Source organism: Cervus canadensis, chromosome 1, assembly GCF_019320065.1.
Source record: "Cervus canadensis isolate Bull #8, Minnesota chromosome 1, ASM1932006v1, whole genome shotgun sequence".
In the NCBI taxonomy this organism is placed as follows: Eukaryota; Metazoa; Chordata; class Mammalia; order Artiodactyla; family Cervidae; genus Cervus; species Cervus canadensis.
In genome coordinates, this window is record NC_057386.1 from 107,615,275 (window position 1) to 107,630,673 (window position 15,399).

Below are 15,399 nucleotides of genomic sequence, written 5' to 3' on the forward strand. Positions count from 1 at the left end.
GCCGCGGGCGTGTGTCGTGCAGGTTGAAGGAGCAGAGCCTGGCGAAGGAGCTGCGGCCCCGCGATGTCCTGGAGAGCAGCAGCGACAGTGACGAGAAGGCGCCCGCAGCCAAGCCCCCCTCGCTGTCCAAGCGCAAGCTGGAGCTGGAGGTGGAGGCCGTGGAGAAGAAGAAGAAGGGGCGGCCGCGGAAGGACTCGCGGCTGCTGCCCGTGTCCCTGTCCGTTCAGGTGAGCCTGGCGCTGGGCGCCGCCGGGGCCTGAGCCGCCCCAACCCCTGGGGTCCTCGAGCCCCCAGGGCAGCCACCTCGTGCCCACAGCGGCCTGCGTCTGTGGCACGCATCTGCCCTGCGGTCCTCAGGAAGGGGAAGCCAGGGTTGCAGGCCCAGCCTCACTCAGGGGCTTGTCCTCACCGGTCGCTGCCCTCGGGTGCGGGGCTCAGGGACGCCTCTGCTCTTGCAGTCCCCCGCCGCCCTGACCGCCGAGAAGGACACTGTGTGTGTGTCTGTCCCAGCTCCTGCACTGAAGCTGCCGATGCCAGGCCCCCAGAGAGCCTTCACCCTCCAGGTGAGCTCCCCCTGAGCCGTGAGCCCTGAGCTGTCACAGGCTCGGGCTGCTTCCACGTGACCTCCGTCACCTTCGGGGGAGCTGTGGCTGATCCAAGCAGCCACCCAGTCTTACGGAGCGGCTAGTCTCTTTGGGGTTCCGAGGCCTGCTGCTCCTGCTGGGCATCCAGCTCCTTAAGACCCACCCCAGGGGTCCCTTCTCCCAGAAGCCTCCTCCATCTTGGCTCTGGACCTTGGGCTCAGTGCCTGGGGCTGACCCGCCTGCTGGCCCGTCCACGTCCCAGCACCCGGCACAGCTGGCCATGAGGGTGTGTGAGCTCTGTTCGCAGCGCGCACCTGGGGCTGGCAGTCCTCGGCCCAGAGGCCCCAGCCTCAGACGCCGTCCCCTCACCCTCAGGACCCCCGTGCCGGCGGGGCACACTGCCCTGGCCCAGGCTGGCCCTCGGGGTCTCCCGGTGGGGCACCAGGTTCTTTTCACGAGTCGCCGGTCCCCCACCCCAGGGCCTTCCCCGCAGCGCCGGGTGGGACTACTTGGTTTCTGGGGGCCTGGCCAACCCTCCGCCCAGCTCAGCTGCTGAGGCCTCCCAAGTGCCAGCCATTTTGTCTGCCCGTGTGGAGCCGACGCTAACCCACACCGACTCCCCGAACTCACCTGCAGGGACATGGGCTCTAGCAAGCATGCCAGGCACCTCGGTCCTCCCAGACCTCCTCCAGGAGCCGGGCAGCCTCGGTGCCTGCCACACCCCACAGCTGTTGAAGATCTCCAGTCGGGAGAGCCGTGTTCCCCAGCTCTGCACTCGAGCCAGGGTCCTTCCATACTGTATGCTCTTGGCAGGTCACCTGTGGCCTCTGCGTTCTCTCTCCTGAGCGGGGGTGGCAGGATCCGGAGGCTTCAGTCATAAGCTATGACCCAGCATGTCCACTCCACGGGTGGAGGACCGGTGGTCACCCGCTCCTGGCACCTGTGCCCATGACCACCCCTGCTGACCCCTACCTGGTGGCTGGCAGCTCTGTCCATCCCCGGAGCCCACATCTGAGGCCAGCTCCACTGAAGACTGTTGTCTTGCCTTCCCCAGGTGAGCTCCGACCCTTCCATGTACATCGAGGTGGAGAACGAGGTGACGGCCGGCGGGGGCCTAAAGCTAAGCCGCCTGAAGTGCAGCCGTGAGGGGAAGGAGTGGGAGACGGTGCTCCCCGGCCGCATCCTCACGGCCGCTGGCAGCGGGTAAGGGCGGGGCCTTGCCCCACTGAACACAGGGCGGCCCCCACACTGTGCCCGGCCCACCACGTCCCTGGGGCACCCCGAAGGTGGCGCTGTCACCTGCGTGCTTCAGGAGGGGAGCCCCCCAACCCGTGCATCGTGGCCAGGCTCGTGCAGGCTGCACTGCCTGCCTCTGAGCGCCACTGGCTGCTTCTCTGGCCTGAGCTTTCATCCAGGGAAGTCAGCAGGGCTTTCAGATGGTCCTCCCAGTCCCTAGGCCAGCGCTTTCCAGGTCCTGCCCTTCGAGGGGAGCTCTGCTCGGGGGTCAGCCCCCCAGTGTGTTCCCACAGGCTCCAGGGCTGCTGGAGGGGCCCCGCACACGCTTCCTCTGGAGGGAGGGCTCATCGGAGCCATGCGCGCTCCCTCACGAGCATGCTCTTCCGTCAGGCCCATGCCCTCTACCCGAGCTTGCCCAGGCGACGCCCTCCCAGGTGTCTGCAGACCCCGCCCTCGCTGGACTCCCCTGGCTCTGGTCCGAGGCCGGCGGGCTGGGGGTGTCAGCACAGCCTCCCTGGTGACCAGAGGCTGCTGCAGAGTGGCTGAATGGCCAGCCAGGCCCCAGCCGGGTGCGCAGACCTGCCATCTGCTGCTGGGCCCCGCAGTGGGGGCCCCACGGGGAGCAGAGCCTGCAGCGCCAGGCACAGCCCACGGCCCCCGTGGCTGCCTGGAGAAGGGAACGTGTCTGGGCAGAGCCCTTGGGGGCCGCTCTGGCTCATCTCAGCCGGGACCACAGGGGCGCTCGCTGTCAGGGCGCTGCTCCTTGGACACCTGCTCCCGGGGCAGCTCGTGTGAGCCCGGGCAGCCTGGGGAGAGGAGCCGGCCCCAGGCAGGCCCCTGACGCCTGCCCCCGCCCCCAGGGACGTGGTGTGCGTCGCCTGTGAAAAGCGGATGCTGTCGGTGTTCTCTGCCTGCGGCCGCCGCCTCCTACCCCCCATACTGCTGCCGTCCCCGATCTCCACCCTGCACTGCACCGGCCCCTATGTCATGGCGCTCACCGCCGCCGCCACGCTGTCCGTCTGGGACGTGCACAGGCAGGTGGTGGTGGTGAAGGAGGAGTCTCTGCACTCCATCCTGGCAGGTGTGCGTGGGCCCTCGGGGGTGGGAGCGGCCCAGGCCGGGGCTGGGGTGACGGGCCTGCCGGCCAAGGCGATGAGCAAGCTCTGGGCCCCACTGCTGAGGGGTCTGGTGCCTGCTGACCGGAACATGCGGGAACCTTCTGTGTGTCTCATCAGGAAGCGACATGACGGTATCTCAGATCTTGCTGACACAGCATGGGATCCCCGTGATGAACCTGTCGGACGGCAAGGCCTACTGCTTCAGCCCGTCGCTGTCCACGTGGTGAGCTCACCACCCCTGGGGCCTGCGAGGGGGCCTGTGCTCCTGCTGTCAACTCTCTGGGGTCCTGTCCTGGGGGGGCACTTGAGTGTTCCTGGGCTTGTCCACCAGCATTTCCGGCCTGGCCTCTGGCCAGCGCCCACATCAGGAATCCCCTGCGGGTGTGCAGGGCGCCCAGCTCACGCTGCCCCTGCTGGGCCTCCGGTTTCCCTGAGCCCCTCCTGCCCCCGTGTCCCCAGGAACCTGGTCTCTGACAAGCAGGACTCGCTGGTGCAGTGCGCGGACTTCAGGAGCAGCCTGCCGCCCCAGGACGCCATGCTGTGTTCGGGACCCCTAGCCATAGTCCAGGGCCGCGCCTCCACGTAGGTGCCAGGGGAGGGTGGTGTGCGCACGCGGCCCCTGCCAGGCCCACCCTGAGACCAGGCCACCAGAGACCGCAGGCGGGCTCTGTCTCAGGGCGTAGGCTCACCGCCTTGTCGCCTGAGAGGCAGGTGGTGGGCCTGCTGGGCGGTGCAGGGCAGGGCCTGGGGCCGGCCGAGAGCCTGCTGATGGTGCTCTGCCCGCAGCTCGGGGCGGCAGGCAGCCCGGCTCTTCTCCGTGCCTCATGTGGTGCAGCAGGAGACCACCCTGGCCTACCTGGAGAGCCAGGTCGCCGCGGCGCTCGCCCTGCGCTCCAGCCACGAGTACCGCCACTGGCTGCTCCTCTACGCGCGGTTCCTCGTGAGCGAAGGTGAGCCCCGGCCCGGCCCTGCCAGCGTCTGGCCCGCCGCGCGCTGAGGGGCTGGGGCAGGGCGCATGTGGAAGCCTCCCCTCACTCCCAGAAGCCTCGGAGCCCCACAGGCCTGCAGCGCTCCCCTTCCTTCAAGCCCCTCCTGCCCAGCAGAGCCCCCGCCCACTCCTCCTCCCCCAGCCCACACCCTGGAGTCTCCGGGATGCGCTTGTGCCCAGGGAGAGGGCAGCTCAGGGCCGGAGCCGAGACCGCAGGCCCCGGGAGGGGGCGCAGGGAGCAGTGGGTCCCTGGGCTTCGCACGCACAGGGACCTGGTATGGTCTCGGCTTTTTGCTCTTTTTGTGACGTGCTCCTGTTTCTGCATTTTCTGTAACTAGGGTTTGAATACCGACTCCGGGAAATATGCAAGGACCTCCTGGGGCCAGTTCACACGTCCACTGGAAGCCAGTGGGAGTCCACGGTGGTGGTAGGTGCAGCGCTCCCACCCCTGCAGGCAGGTGGGACTGAGGCCTGAGCCAGGGTGCTGTGAGAGCTTCCTGGGGCCCGGCCTCAGAGTGAGGGCACAGTGCCCAGCCGTCCTGGCGGAAGCCCTCACAGCACAGCCAGGGGGCCTCCTCTCTCTGTCTGTGCAGTGAGGTGCCGTCCGGTCTGGCAGACCTGGGCGAGTGAGCCGATGGGTCTGCAGAGTGGTGGTGGGGAGACCTGGGGGGTCTGCTGCCGGGGATGGCAATGCACCAGCTGGCCCTGCCGTGGCGGAACACCGTCGGCAGAGGGGGGTGTGACTTGAGGGCAGGAAGTGGATCCTGCAGAGGCTGCACTGCGTGGCTTGCAGGATCTGAATTCCCTGACCAGGGGTTGAACCCGAGCCCCTGCCGTGGAAGTGCAGAGTCCCCACCACTGGACCGCCAGGAAAGTCCCAGCACTCTTCTGAATTGACACCTTTTTTTAAAAAATATTTCTCCTGTGTTCTTCGTCTGGATGTTGAGAGCCGGGTGGGGGTGAGTTGAGTGTGAGCCCTAGGCCTTTTTGCTGAGTTTCTCGGTGAGAATTGGCCGTTCCCATGGAACTGGTCCCCCGGAGGGCTGGCAAGTAGAGGGTGCTGCCTGCGATGGTGTGGGGTCCACCGGCCCCAGGAGGCTTCCTGGGATGATGTCATTTCATGTGTTTAAGAGCCATTTGTATTTCCTGTTGGAATACTGTGGTGTCATTTGCTTTTCTTACTGGTTTGCAGCAACTGCTTATATATTGGGAAATTGGTGACATGAGCTCCTGGTGCACCTCAGGGGACCCCAGGTTTCTTGCCGTCAGAGATCAAAGCTCCGCGTGTACGGGGTGGTGGTCGGGGGTGGTGGGGCAGACAGTAAGCAGAGGGTGGGCACAGAGCAGCCGTCCTCCGAGGCCTGAGCTGTCCTGCCAGACCCTCTAGGGACGCCTCACCCATTGAGGTCTCCGTCTCAGGACTTGTGGCCGTGAGCTGTGTCTGGCTGCTGCCCAAGACGGGGGGGGGGGGGGGGGGGGCGGCGCGTGTGCTGGGGTCTTTGCATACTCTCTCCAATGATGGTTTTTGTCACAAAGTCTGCATTATTTGATAATTGTAAAATACTGCATTTATTATTAGCAACATATCTTTCTCCATCTTTAACTTTCAGCCTTTCTGTGTACATGTCTGTGTATTTCTTGCCAGCATTGGTGTGGCCGGCTTTTGTTTGATCTGGCAAGCTGTATTTTCATCACCTAGTTCAAGCCATTTACGTCTCTTGTTTCCTTATGCATATGTTCGTATTAAAGACCAGAATCAGCTTTAGCAAGTTACATGCCTTGTACCGTCATCTGGACTTACCTCTTCTCACTCTTGAGTATTTCCTCCAAAACATTTTCAGAGTGGATCTTTCCTGGCGTAACCCTTCTGAGGTGTTACAAGCCCAAATAAAACATTTTTTATGATAATCTCTTATGTGAATAATTGTTTAGCTGGATTAAAAGGTAGGCAAGGTTTTTTCCAGGGTATTAAAAATACCAGGGATTTCCCTGGAAGTCCAGTGGTTAGCACTCCATGCGGGCCCAGGTTTAATCCTTGCTCAAGAACCAAGATATCGCAAACTGTGTGGTAAAAAAACAAAAACACTAGGCATGTTTTCCTTTATAGGTAGTATGTTCTTAATCTTTGAAAATTTTCAGAATTTTTCTGCCATTTATCTGAAAATGTTGTGTCTTATTCCAACATGTCTGTTTATCGGATTTTCTACGTTACCTGATCAGCCCTCAGTGGGGCCTTTCAGCCTTTAACTGTGAAATGGACCCATGTTTTTTCTTTAGCCATCTGTGTCTCCTGTGGAACCCGTTACCTGGGTGTTGGGCTCTCTGCTGTCGTCCACAGGCCTCTGTAGGCAGTGGTCCCACACCTGCTCCCCACCGGCCCTCACGCTGCTCGGCCTCAGCAGCGTCCCGGCCCCCGGAGCCCCCTCCTCCTGTGGGGCGTGCTGTGCTGCTCGTGGCTGGTGCCTCTGTGTTTCCCCATCCGGGGTCCACACCGTCACACCTGGGCCTCCTCTTGCAGTGGTCAGCACTGCCTGCAGGGGTGCTCCCTTCTCAGCAGCTGTGCTCCTTGGGGGTCTGTGAATGCAGACCCCGCCTGGCGGTGCCCGCCGCACAAGGGTAGAAGGGGTGTAGGAAGCGCTGAAGGCAGAATGCAAGGCCACGGCCCCTCCTCTGCCCCGGGCTTGACCTCGGGCCCCTGGAGAGCTGCTCCTCCAGGACGGCCTGCCCTGGCAGCCTGGTCCCCTCCCGGCCTAGAGGCCAGGCTCCTCTGGCCACTGACTAGTGCAGAGACCAGCGGTGCCCAAGCCTGCAGCCACAGGGGGCCCAGATGAGCAGAACCTGCCTAGAATCCCCCGCCACGCACCTGCCGCTCTGCGCCTCCACATTCAGCCGCCCCACCTCCCGGTGAGATGGCTTCCGTCCGGGGAAGCCCCACCAGGGCCCTCAGCCGCCTCTCCTGTGCCCGCAGGGTCTGCGCAAGCGGGACCTGCTGAAGGAGCTGTTGCCAGTCATCGGGCAGAACCTCCGCTTCCAGCGCCTGTTCACCGAGTGCCAGGAGCAGCTGGACCTGCTGCGGGACAAGTAGCCGGCCCGCCCCTGCCCCAAGGGCCCCCGCCGCCAGGCCCACCGCGGCCCTCGCTGGGCCCTGGGGGCGCCGAGACTGCGGGAGGCGGGCCGGTCCGCATGGAGCCACGTCCTGGCCTGCTGCTCCCTCAGAGGGGGCGGCTCTGCCCACAGCACGCCTGCCCTCCAGGCCCAGAGCGGAGCTGGGCTCTGCCTGCTGCCCCAGGGCCAGCGTGGCCCTGCCTGGGCCTGCCGTCTCCAGCGCGGCCCCGGGCAGAACTGGGCCCGCCACTGTGGGGGGCACCAGGCTGCTTCAACTACGATAAATGAGCCATTGTGAAGAGAGAGCCCCAGGACGCACGCGGATTATGTGGTCAATAGACTGACCTGAGACCTATGTAAAAGGAAAGCCTATTCCAGCACACGGACTATTTTTGTACTAGAATTTGCTAACTTGTAAAACAGCCAATAATCAGGATTTCCGTATAAGTCACTTGGACATTGGTCACTTGTAGGAAATTTAAACTCTAATTATGACAGCTACATTGAAAAATAATTGTACTGAAATTAACTTGTCTATCTTCATTTGGTTTTAATTTTTAAATGTTTGTAAAAAGAGACTGTTTTTTGGGGGATGGGGCAGAGGGTGGGCGGTTTCTTTTGTAAGTGTAAAATAAATGGACACGCATTGGATACCAAACGCTCCTGACTTCCCCAGCCTTTTCCTTCCAACTCCCAGGCCCTCCCCGCACTGTGGACCCCTGTCCTGAAATGGGCAGTAATGACACAGCACAGCCAGAAAGGGATCCGTGAAGTCACCTGACCCCCGGCCCCTCCATGCGAAGCCTCACGTAGCATCTCACGAGCTGGCAGGCCGGCCCATCCACGTCTTCTCCCAGGCCAGCTGCAGAGGTCCTGGGTTCTGTCTGCAGGCACCATGGAAATCAGGAAACACAGACATCAGGGTTTTCTTAGGCGATAGGCCCAGCACTGACCGACAGGAGGAGATGGCTGGAACCGTGGAAACTGGCGGCCTGCTGAGGGCTGAGCGCCTCCTTCCCTGGTGCCAGACCGTGCTCGCGTTGGGAAAGCAGGCCTGGTGGTTCTGGTCACTGACATCCCATCTGGCTGCTTTCCCGCCGAGTGGTCGTCCCATCGCCTGTCTCACTGGGAAGTCACGTGGCTGAAGAGAACCAGGCACACGCATGTGCCCGACAAAGCCAGCAGACACACTGCACTTGGGCAGGGGCACCCCAGAAGCTAGGCTGTGGGAGCCATAGAATGCATGTGGCCTGAGAACAGATGGGCCTGCCTGGGATCCAAACCAGCCAAGACCTGGGCCTCACTCTCCAGCCTGTCAAAGGGAAATGAAGTTAAGAAGACATGCGTGCTTATGAGGACCAGCCAGGGTTGTGGAGGCAAAGTCACGGCACTTCACACACATTCCCTTGAAGAAGCCTTGACAATCAGCGTTATATTGACAACCACTGCTCAGACAAGAGAGGAGACAGCGGAGACACTGGTTGGAAACTTGCGCTTCCAGCCAAGATGGATGGACAGGGACCACACTGACCCTTCTGTCTGAAACAACCAAAGGAGGCAGGCAGAGTACACCAGACAGCAGTCATGAGACACCAGATACCAGAAAGGACAGTGGTCCCTGGGAAGTGGGAAATAAGACGAGTCTGGGACTACCCAACCCCAGCCTGGAGAGAGCTTCCCAGCCGCCGCACCAGGAGGGGAAGCCGAGGCAGGGCCCAGCAGGACCCTGGAGTCCTGACATGGCACCGAGAGCCCAGGAAGCTCCAGGCCCTGGAGAGGAGGGGGCTCCGCAGACAGAACCCTGGGGCCCAGCCCCTGCACGTCCAGCTGCGTGTGAATCAGTGCTCCTGCAACGAGGAAATGGCCACAGAACTGTCCAAAACGGCCGTCACCCAGAGCCGCATGTAGTGTCCGTTCCTACCCACTAGACGAGAAGAACTCGGCTCACAGGCTTGGGGCAGAAGAGGAATCGGGAAATCGTCCTCCATTTTGAAGAATAATTAGATCCGTCTGCTCCAGATCCATCCAGGATTCCCATGTGGCTCAGATGGTAAAGAACCCGTCGGCCAATGCAGGAGACCGGGTTCAATCCCTGGCTCGGGAAGATCCTGAAGCAGGAGATGACAACCCACTCCAGCATTCTTGCCTGGAGAATCCCATCGACAGAGGACCCTGGTGGACTACAGTCTGTGGGGTCGCGAAGAGTCAGATACAACTGAGCAACTAACACTTCCAGATCCATCTAACAAAAAACAAGTTAGTTACGTTGCAGAGTTCAAGAGGATCTCTTAAGAATACAGAAGTGCCCAACATCGCGCGAGGGACAGTGGATGTCCGGCGTCCACACGAAGATTACCAGGCATGCAGAGGAGGCGCTCGGGGCAAAGCAAGGAGAAGAGTCAGTCTGCTCAGGCAAGACTGGCTCGGGAGTTCCGTGGGTGTCAGAACCAGCAGGAAAGGGCGTTAAAGCAGTCACTGTAACACTGTTCCTTATTTTGAAAAGTGACAACACAAGACTGTAGCCAAGAAAGCTGCAAATTCTACGGATGAAAAACAGTAACGTGGACATGAGAAAGTCAGGGAACAGGATTGATGACAGAGTAGATATTGCCAGAGAAAGGACTGTGACCTTGAAGGCACAGCAATAAAAGTGCTCCAAAACAGGAAATCCACAGGAAGAAGGGAAAGGGCGTCAGAAGCCCGGGGACAGAGTCAGATAGCCTCATGCACTCACACTGAAGTCTTCAGAAGAGGAGGGGGTGGCGGACAGAACAAATACTTGAATAAATAAAGGCCAGAAACCTGCCCCCACCACATGCCCTGTGGCCTCTCCAGGCAGCCTCATTGCCTCTGTCCGTTCCCCCTTCCCCACCCCTCATCCATGCCGCTGACCTCCCACCCTGCCCACTGATGTTCCTCGGCTCCCCTCTGCCTGTGCTGACCCGACTGCCCGGGCACTTCCCAGCCTCAGCCTCCAGGTGGTGTGAGCGGAGTCCGCACCCTCCACACTCAGCCTGGGGCTGCGGGCAGCGCTGTGGCCCCGGGGGCAGGAACACCTGCCCGCCATCCCTCCACATTAGCTCTGTCATACCTGTCCTCTCAAGCGTGTGGCAAGTAGTTTCTCAGTTGTTCTTCGTCTCTAAATCTTATTTTTGTCTTAATTTAAGTGTCTGATTTTTGTGAAATTTAATTTTTGTTCTTCAGTAACTTATTTTATAGGACACTTCACCAAATACATGGATGGCAATTAAAATAAGCACAAAAAGAAGATGGTCAGTGTCATCAGTCATTTACAAAATGCAAATTAAAACCACAATAACACTGCCTATTAGAGTGTCTTAAATGGAAGAAAATTTTCAAAACACTGAGACCGTGGAGCAGCCGGAGCTTTCATACACTGCTGACAGGAGGGCACAGAGATACAGTCACTCTGATGAATTGCTGGGCGGTTCCTTGTGCAGTTAAACATACACCCATTAGGGGGCCTGGCTCTAGTGGTAAAGAATCTGCCTGCAGGCGCACAAACCAAGAGACTCAGGTTCAATCCTTCGGTTGGGAAGATCCCCTGGAGAAGGGCATGGCAGCCCGCTCCAGTCTTCTTGCCTGGAGAATCCCCATGGACAGAGGAGCCTGGTGGGCTATGCTCCATGGGGTCACAAAGAGTCGGACACAGCTGAGTACATCAGAGGACTTAGGTTCTTAAGTTTGGGTTTTGTTTTGTTTTAAAAATATAGAACATTTTTCACCATGAGGGTATCTCATATTTCCCTTAACAAAAAAATAACAGCTTTAATGAGATAAAATTCTCATAACATGTAGCTTACCTATTTAAAATGTATGATTCAGTGGTTTTTAGAATAGCCACACCTGTGCAGCCATCACCATCATCACTATTAGAACATTTCCATCACCTCAAAAAGAAACCCCGTGCCCTTTTATCACACTCCACCCCTCGTCCCTAAGTAACCACCTGTCTACTCTCTTGTCTCCATAGACTTACGTCTTCTGAATATTTCCTATTCATAAATATAAATATTTCCTATAAATAGACTAGTGGTATTTTGTGACTGGCTTCTTATATAGTGTAATGTTGACAAGACTCAATCATGTCCCAGTCCTTCACTCCTTTTTATGGACAAACATTTCATTGGATGTTCCTCACTTTGCCTCTCCAGTCAGCCATCCATACACATGTGGGTTGTTTCCAACTTTTGGTGATTATGCACAGTGCTGCTTTAAACATCTGTGAACGAGTTGTTGTGTGGACCTGTTTACATTTCTCACACAGGAATATATATGTAGGAAGACTCAATGGACACGAGTTTGAGCAAACTCCAGGAGGTAGTGAAGGACAGGGAAGCCTGGCATGCCACAGTTCATGGGGTCACAAAGAGTCAGATGTGACCTAGCGGCAACAAATGCTACCTATAACACAGGCTCATCATCTGTGCTTATGACCACAGTTTCTTTTTCCCCTCACTCACAGGTTTGTGGGTCAGTTGGGGTTTGGATGAACTTGGCTCAGTCCGTGCTCCCAGGCTTCACATGGTCCAGTCTGAGCTTCAGGCTAGCACGGCAGCGGCCACTGGGAACACGCACTCACAGACACAGCAGAAGTGCCAAGGTGGAAGGCAGAGACTGCAGGACATTCAACCCTTTGCTGGTGTCATCCTGCTAACAGTCCACCGTGTCAAGCCATGGAGCCACTCCTGGACCCCAGGGATGAAGGGACAACCTCAGCTCATCACAAAGCCACGGCGAGAGGGTGGACGAATGCACCACCCCAGGGGATGAAGATGGAGGACTGATCATTCAGTCGACTACAAATTTAGCCTTCTTGTACCCATAAGCTGCACATTGTCCTTGGGAGTTTTATTTGTAGGATGAAGGTCTGCAAGGATAACCGTAGACCAGCTAGAACTTGTCTTTTGCTTATAAGTGAACTTGTTTTTTGTTTTCAATGTTTGAGAAGCAGTTGCATTTCTTTTCCATGCATCATTTGTTCAAACACTTTTGCCCACTTTTCTGTTTGGTTATTGGTCTTAGTGAGCTGTGTAGAAGCTCATCACTTATCTTGATAAGATTGAAAGATTTTTTTTTTCAGGATTACTTGGCAAGTTACCAGCAGTGAGAATATTAGAATCCTTTTCAAATCAGACGTTTAGTTCCTTCACGCATCTGGGCAAGGTCCTGACTTATTAACTATCCTATCATTTTGCCTAAAATTTTCCTAAAATCCTTTTCTTTCTTTCTTTGTAGTTTCGACCTCCAAAAACCCTGGGATGGTGCCAGGGGTGGGATAGGGAGATGGTGATATTGGGAGGACATAGTACAAATACTTAAGGGTTTTTGTAACATTTGGGGTGAAGGGTACTTGGGGTCATAGGCATTACTGCCAAAACAGCTTTGGGAAATACGGTACAACCCACAGCAAGAGTCCACGTAATTCGAAGAGGATGCTGCTGTTGTCCAACTGTGGTCTACACAGGTTGCTGCTCCTCCTGGAAAGAGATTAAAAGGCAAAAAGATAGGACACTGAAAGATGAACTCCCCAGGTTGGTAGGTGCCCAATATGTTACTGGAGATCAGTGGAGAAATAACTCCAGAAAGAATAAAGAGATGGAGCCAAAGCAAAAACAACACCTAGTTGTGGATGTGACTGGTGATAGAAGCAAGGTCCGATGCTGTAAAGAGCAATAGTGCATAGCAACCTGGAATGTTAGGTCCATGAATCAAGGCAAATTGGAAGTGATCAAACAGGAGATGGCAAGAGTGAATGTCGACATTTTAGGAATCAGTGAACTAAAATGGACTGGAATGGGTGAATTTAATTCAGATGAATTTAATTCAGTAGTATCTACTACTGTGGGCAAGATTCCTTTAGAAGAAATGGAGTAGCCATCATAGTCAACAAAAGAGTCCGAAATGCAGTACTTGATGCAATCTCAAAAACAACAGAATGATCTCCACTCATTTCCAAGGCAAACCATTCAATATCATAGTAATCCAAATCTATGCCTGACCAGTATTGCTGAAGAAGCTGAACGGTTCTATGAAGAACTACAAGACCTTCTAGAACTAACACCCAGAAAAGATGTCCTTTTCATTATAGGGGACTGGAATGCAAAAGTAGGAAGTCAAGAAACACCTGGAGTAATAGGTAAATCTGGCCTTGGAGTACAGAATGAAGCAGGGAAAAGGCTAATAGAGTTTTACCAAGAGAATGCACTGGTCATAGCAAACACCGTCTTCCAACAACACAAGAGAAGACTCTACAGATGGACATCACCAGATGGTCAATACTGAAATCAGACTGATTATTTTCTTTGCAGCCAAAGATGGAGAAGCTCTATACAGTCAGCAAAAACAAGACCGGGAGCTGACTGTGGCTCAGATCATGTACTCCTTGTTGCCAAATTCTGACTTAAAGTAGGGAAAACCACTAGACCATTCAGGTATGACCTAAATCAAATCACTTATGACTATACAGTGGAGGTGAGAAATAGATTCAAGGGATTAGATCTGATAGAGTGCCTGAAGAACTATGGATGGAGGTTCGTGACATTGTACAGGAGGCAGAGATCAAGACCATCCCCAAGGAAAAGAAATACAAAAAGGTAAAATGGCTGTCTGAGGAGGTCTTACAAATAGCTGTGAATAGAAGAGAAGTGAAAGCAAAGGAGAAAAGGAGAGACATACCCATCTGAATGCAGAGTTCCAGAGAATAGCAAGGAGAGATTAGAAAGCCTTCCTCAGTGATCAATGCAAAGAAATAGAGGAAAACAACAGATTGGGAAAGTCTAGAAATCTCTTCAAGAAAATTAGAGATACCAAGGGAACATTTCATGCAAAGACAGGCACAATAAAGGACAAAAACGGTATGGACCTAACAGAAGCAGAAAATATTAAGAAGAGGTGGCAAGAATACACAGAAGAACTGTACAAAAAAGATCTTCACAACCCAGATAATCACAATGGTGTCATCACTCACCTAGAGCCAGACATCCTGGAATGTGAAGTCAAGTGGGCCTTAGGAAGCATCACTATGAACAAAGCTAGTGGAGGCAATGGAATTCCAGTTGAGCTATTTTAAACCCTAAAAGATGATGCAGTGAAAGTGCTGCACTGAATATGCCAGCAAATTTGGAAAACTCAGCAGTGGCCACGGGACTGGAAAAAGTCAGTTTTCATTCCAATCCCTAAGAGAGGCAATGCCAAAGAATGCTCAAACTACTGCACAATTGCACTCATCTCACACTCTAGCAAAGTAATACTCAAAATTCTCCAAGCCAGGCTTCAACAGTACATGAACTGTGAACTTCCAAATGTTCAAGCTGGTTTTAGAAAAGGCAGAAGAACCAGAGATCAAATTGCCAACATCCACTGGATCATCGAAAAAGCAAGAGAGTTCCAGAAAAGCATCTATTTCTGCTTTATTGACTATGCCAAAGCCTTTGACTGTGTGGATCTCAATAAACTGTGGAAAATTCTGAAAGAGATGAGAATACCAGACCACCTGATCTGCCTCCTGAGAAACCTGTATGCAGGTCAGGAAGCAACAGTTAGAACTGGACATGGTGGAGAAGGAAATGGCAACCCACTCCAGTATTCTTGCCTGGAAAAGTCCATGGACAGAGGAGCCTGGCGGGCTGCAGTCCATGGGGTTACATGACTGAGCATGTCTGCATGAGGGTGGAGGGAGGTGGGCTGGTAGCAACAAAGTGGTAGAACTAAAAAAAAGAAGAAGAAGAACTGGACATGGAACAACAGACTGGTTTCAAACAGGAAAAGGAGTACGTCAAGGCTGTATATTGTCACCCTGCTTATTTAACTTACATGCAGAGTACATCATGAGAAACGCTGGGCTGGATGAAGCACAGGCTAGAATCAAGATTGTTGGAAGAAATATTAATAACCTCAGATATGCATATGACACCACCCTTATGGCAGAAAGCAAAGAAGAACTAAAGAGCCTCTTGATGAAAGTGAAAGAGGAGAGTGAAAACGTTGGCTTAAAGCTCAACATTCAGAAAACTAAGATCACAGCATCCGGTCCCATCACTTCATGGTAAATAGATGGGGAAACAGTAGCTGACTTTATTTTGGGGGGCTCCAAAATCACTGCAGATGGTGACTGCAGCCATGAAATTAAAAAACGCTTATTCCTTGGAAGGAAAGTTATGACCAACCTAGACAGCATATTAAAAAGCAGAGACATTACTTTGCCAACAAAGGTCTGTCTGGTCAATGCTATGGTTTTTCCAGTAGTCATGAATGGATGAGAGTTGGACTATAAAGAAAGCTGAGCACCAAAGAATTGATGCTTTTGAACTGTGGTGTTGGAGAAGGCTCTTGAGGGTCCCTTGGA

At 55.0% G+C, this 15,399-nt stretch overlaps 1 protein-coding gene across 5 annotated transcripts in view; it reads left to right on the top strand.

The window, feature by feature from the left end:
- LOC122454877 (protein HIRA) overlaps positions 1 to 7,689 on the top strand; it is a 47,126-nt gene extending 39,437 nt beyond the window's left edge. For all 5 annotated transcript variants that reach the window (XM_043489551.1, XM_043489560.1, XM_043489570.1 and 2 more), the window contains 9 exons: positions 23 to 227; positions 459 to 563; positions 1,639 to 1,787; positions 2,681 to 2,901; positions 3,056 to 3,161; positions 3,398 to 3,520; positions 3,725 to 3,888; positions 4,265 to 4,353; positions 6,895 to 7,689. In XM_043489551.1, the coding sequence (XP_043345486.1) occupies positions 23 to 227; positions 459 to 563; positions 1,639 to 1,787; positions 2,681 to 2,901; positions 3,056 to 3,161; positions 3,398 to 3,520; positions 3,725 to 3,888; positions 4,265 to 4,353; positions 6,895 to 7,011 (1,279 nt within the window). In that variant the 3' untranslated portion in view covers positions 7,012 to 7,689. The remainder of the gene's footprint in view (positions 1 to 22; positions 228 to 458; positions 564 to 1,638; positions 1,788 to 2,680; positions 2,902 to 3,055; positions 3,162 to 3,397; positions 3,521 to 3,724; positions 3,889 to 4,264; positions 4,354 to 6,894) is intronic.
- Positions 7,690 to 15,399: the final 7,710 nt, after the last annotated feature.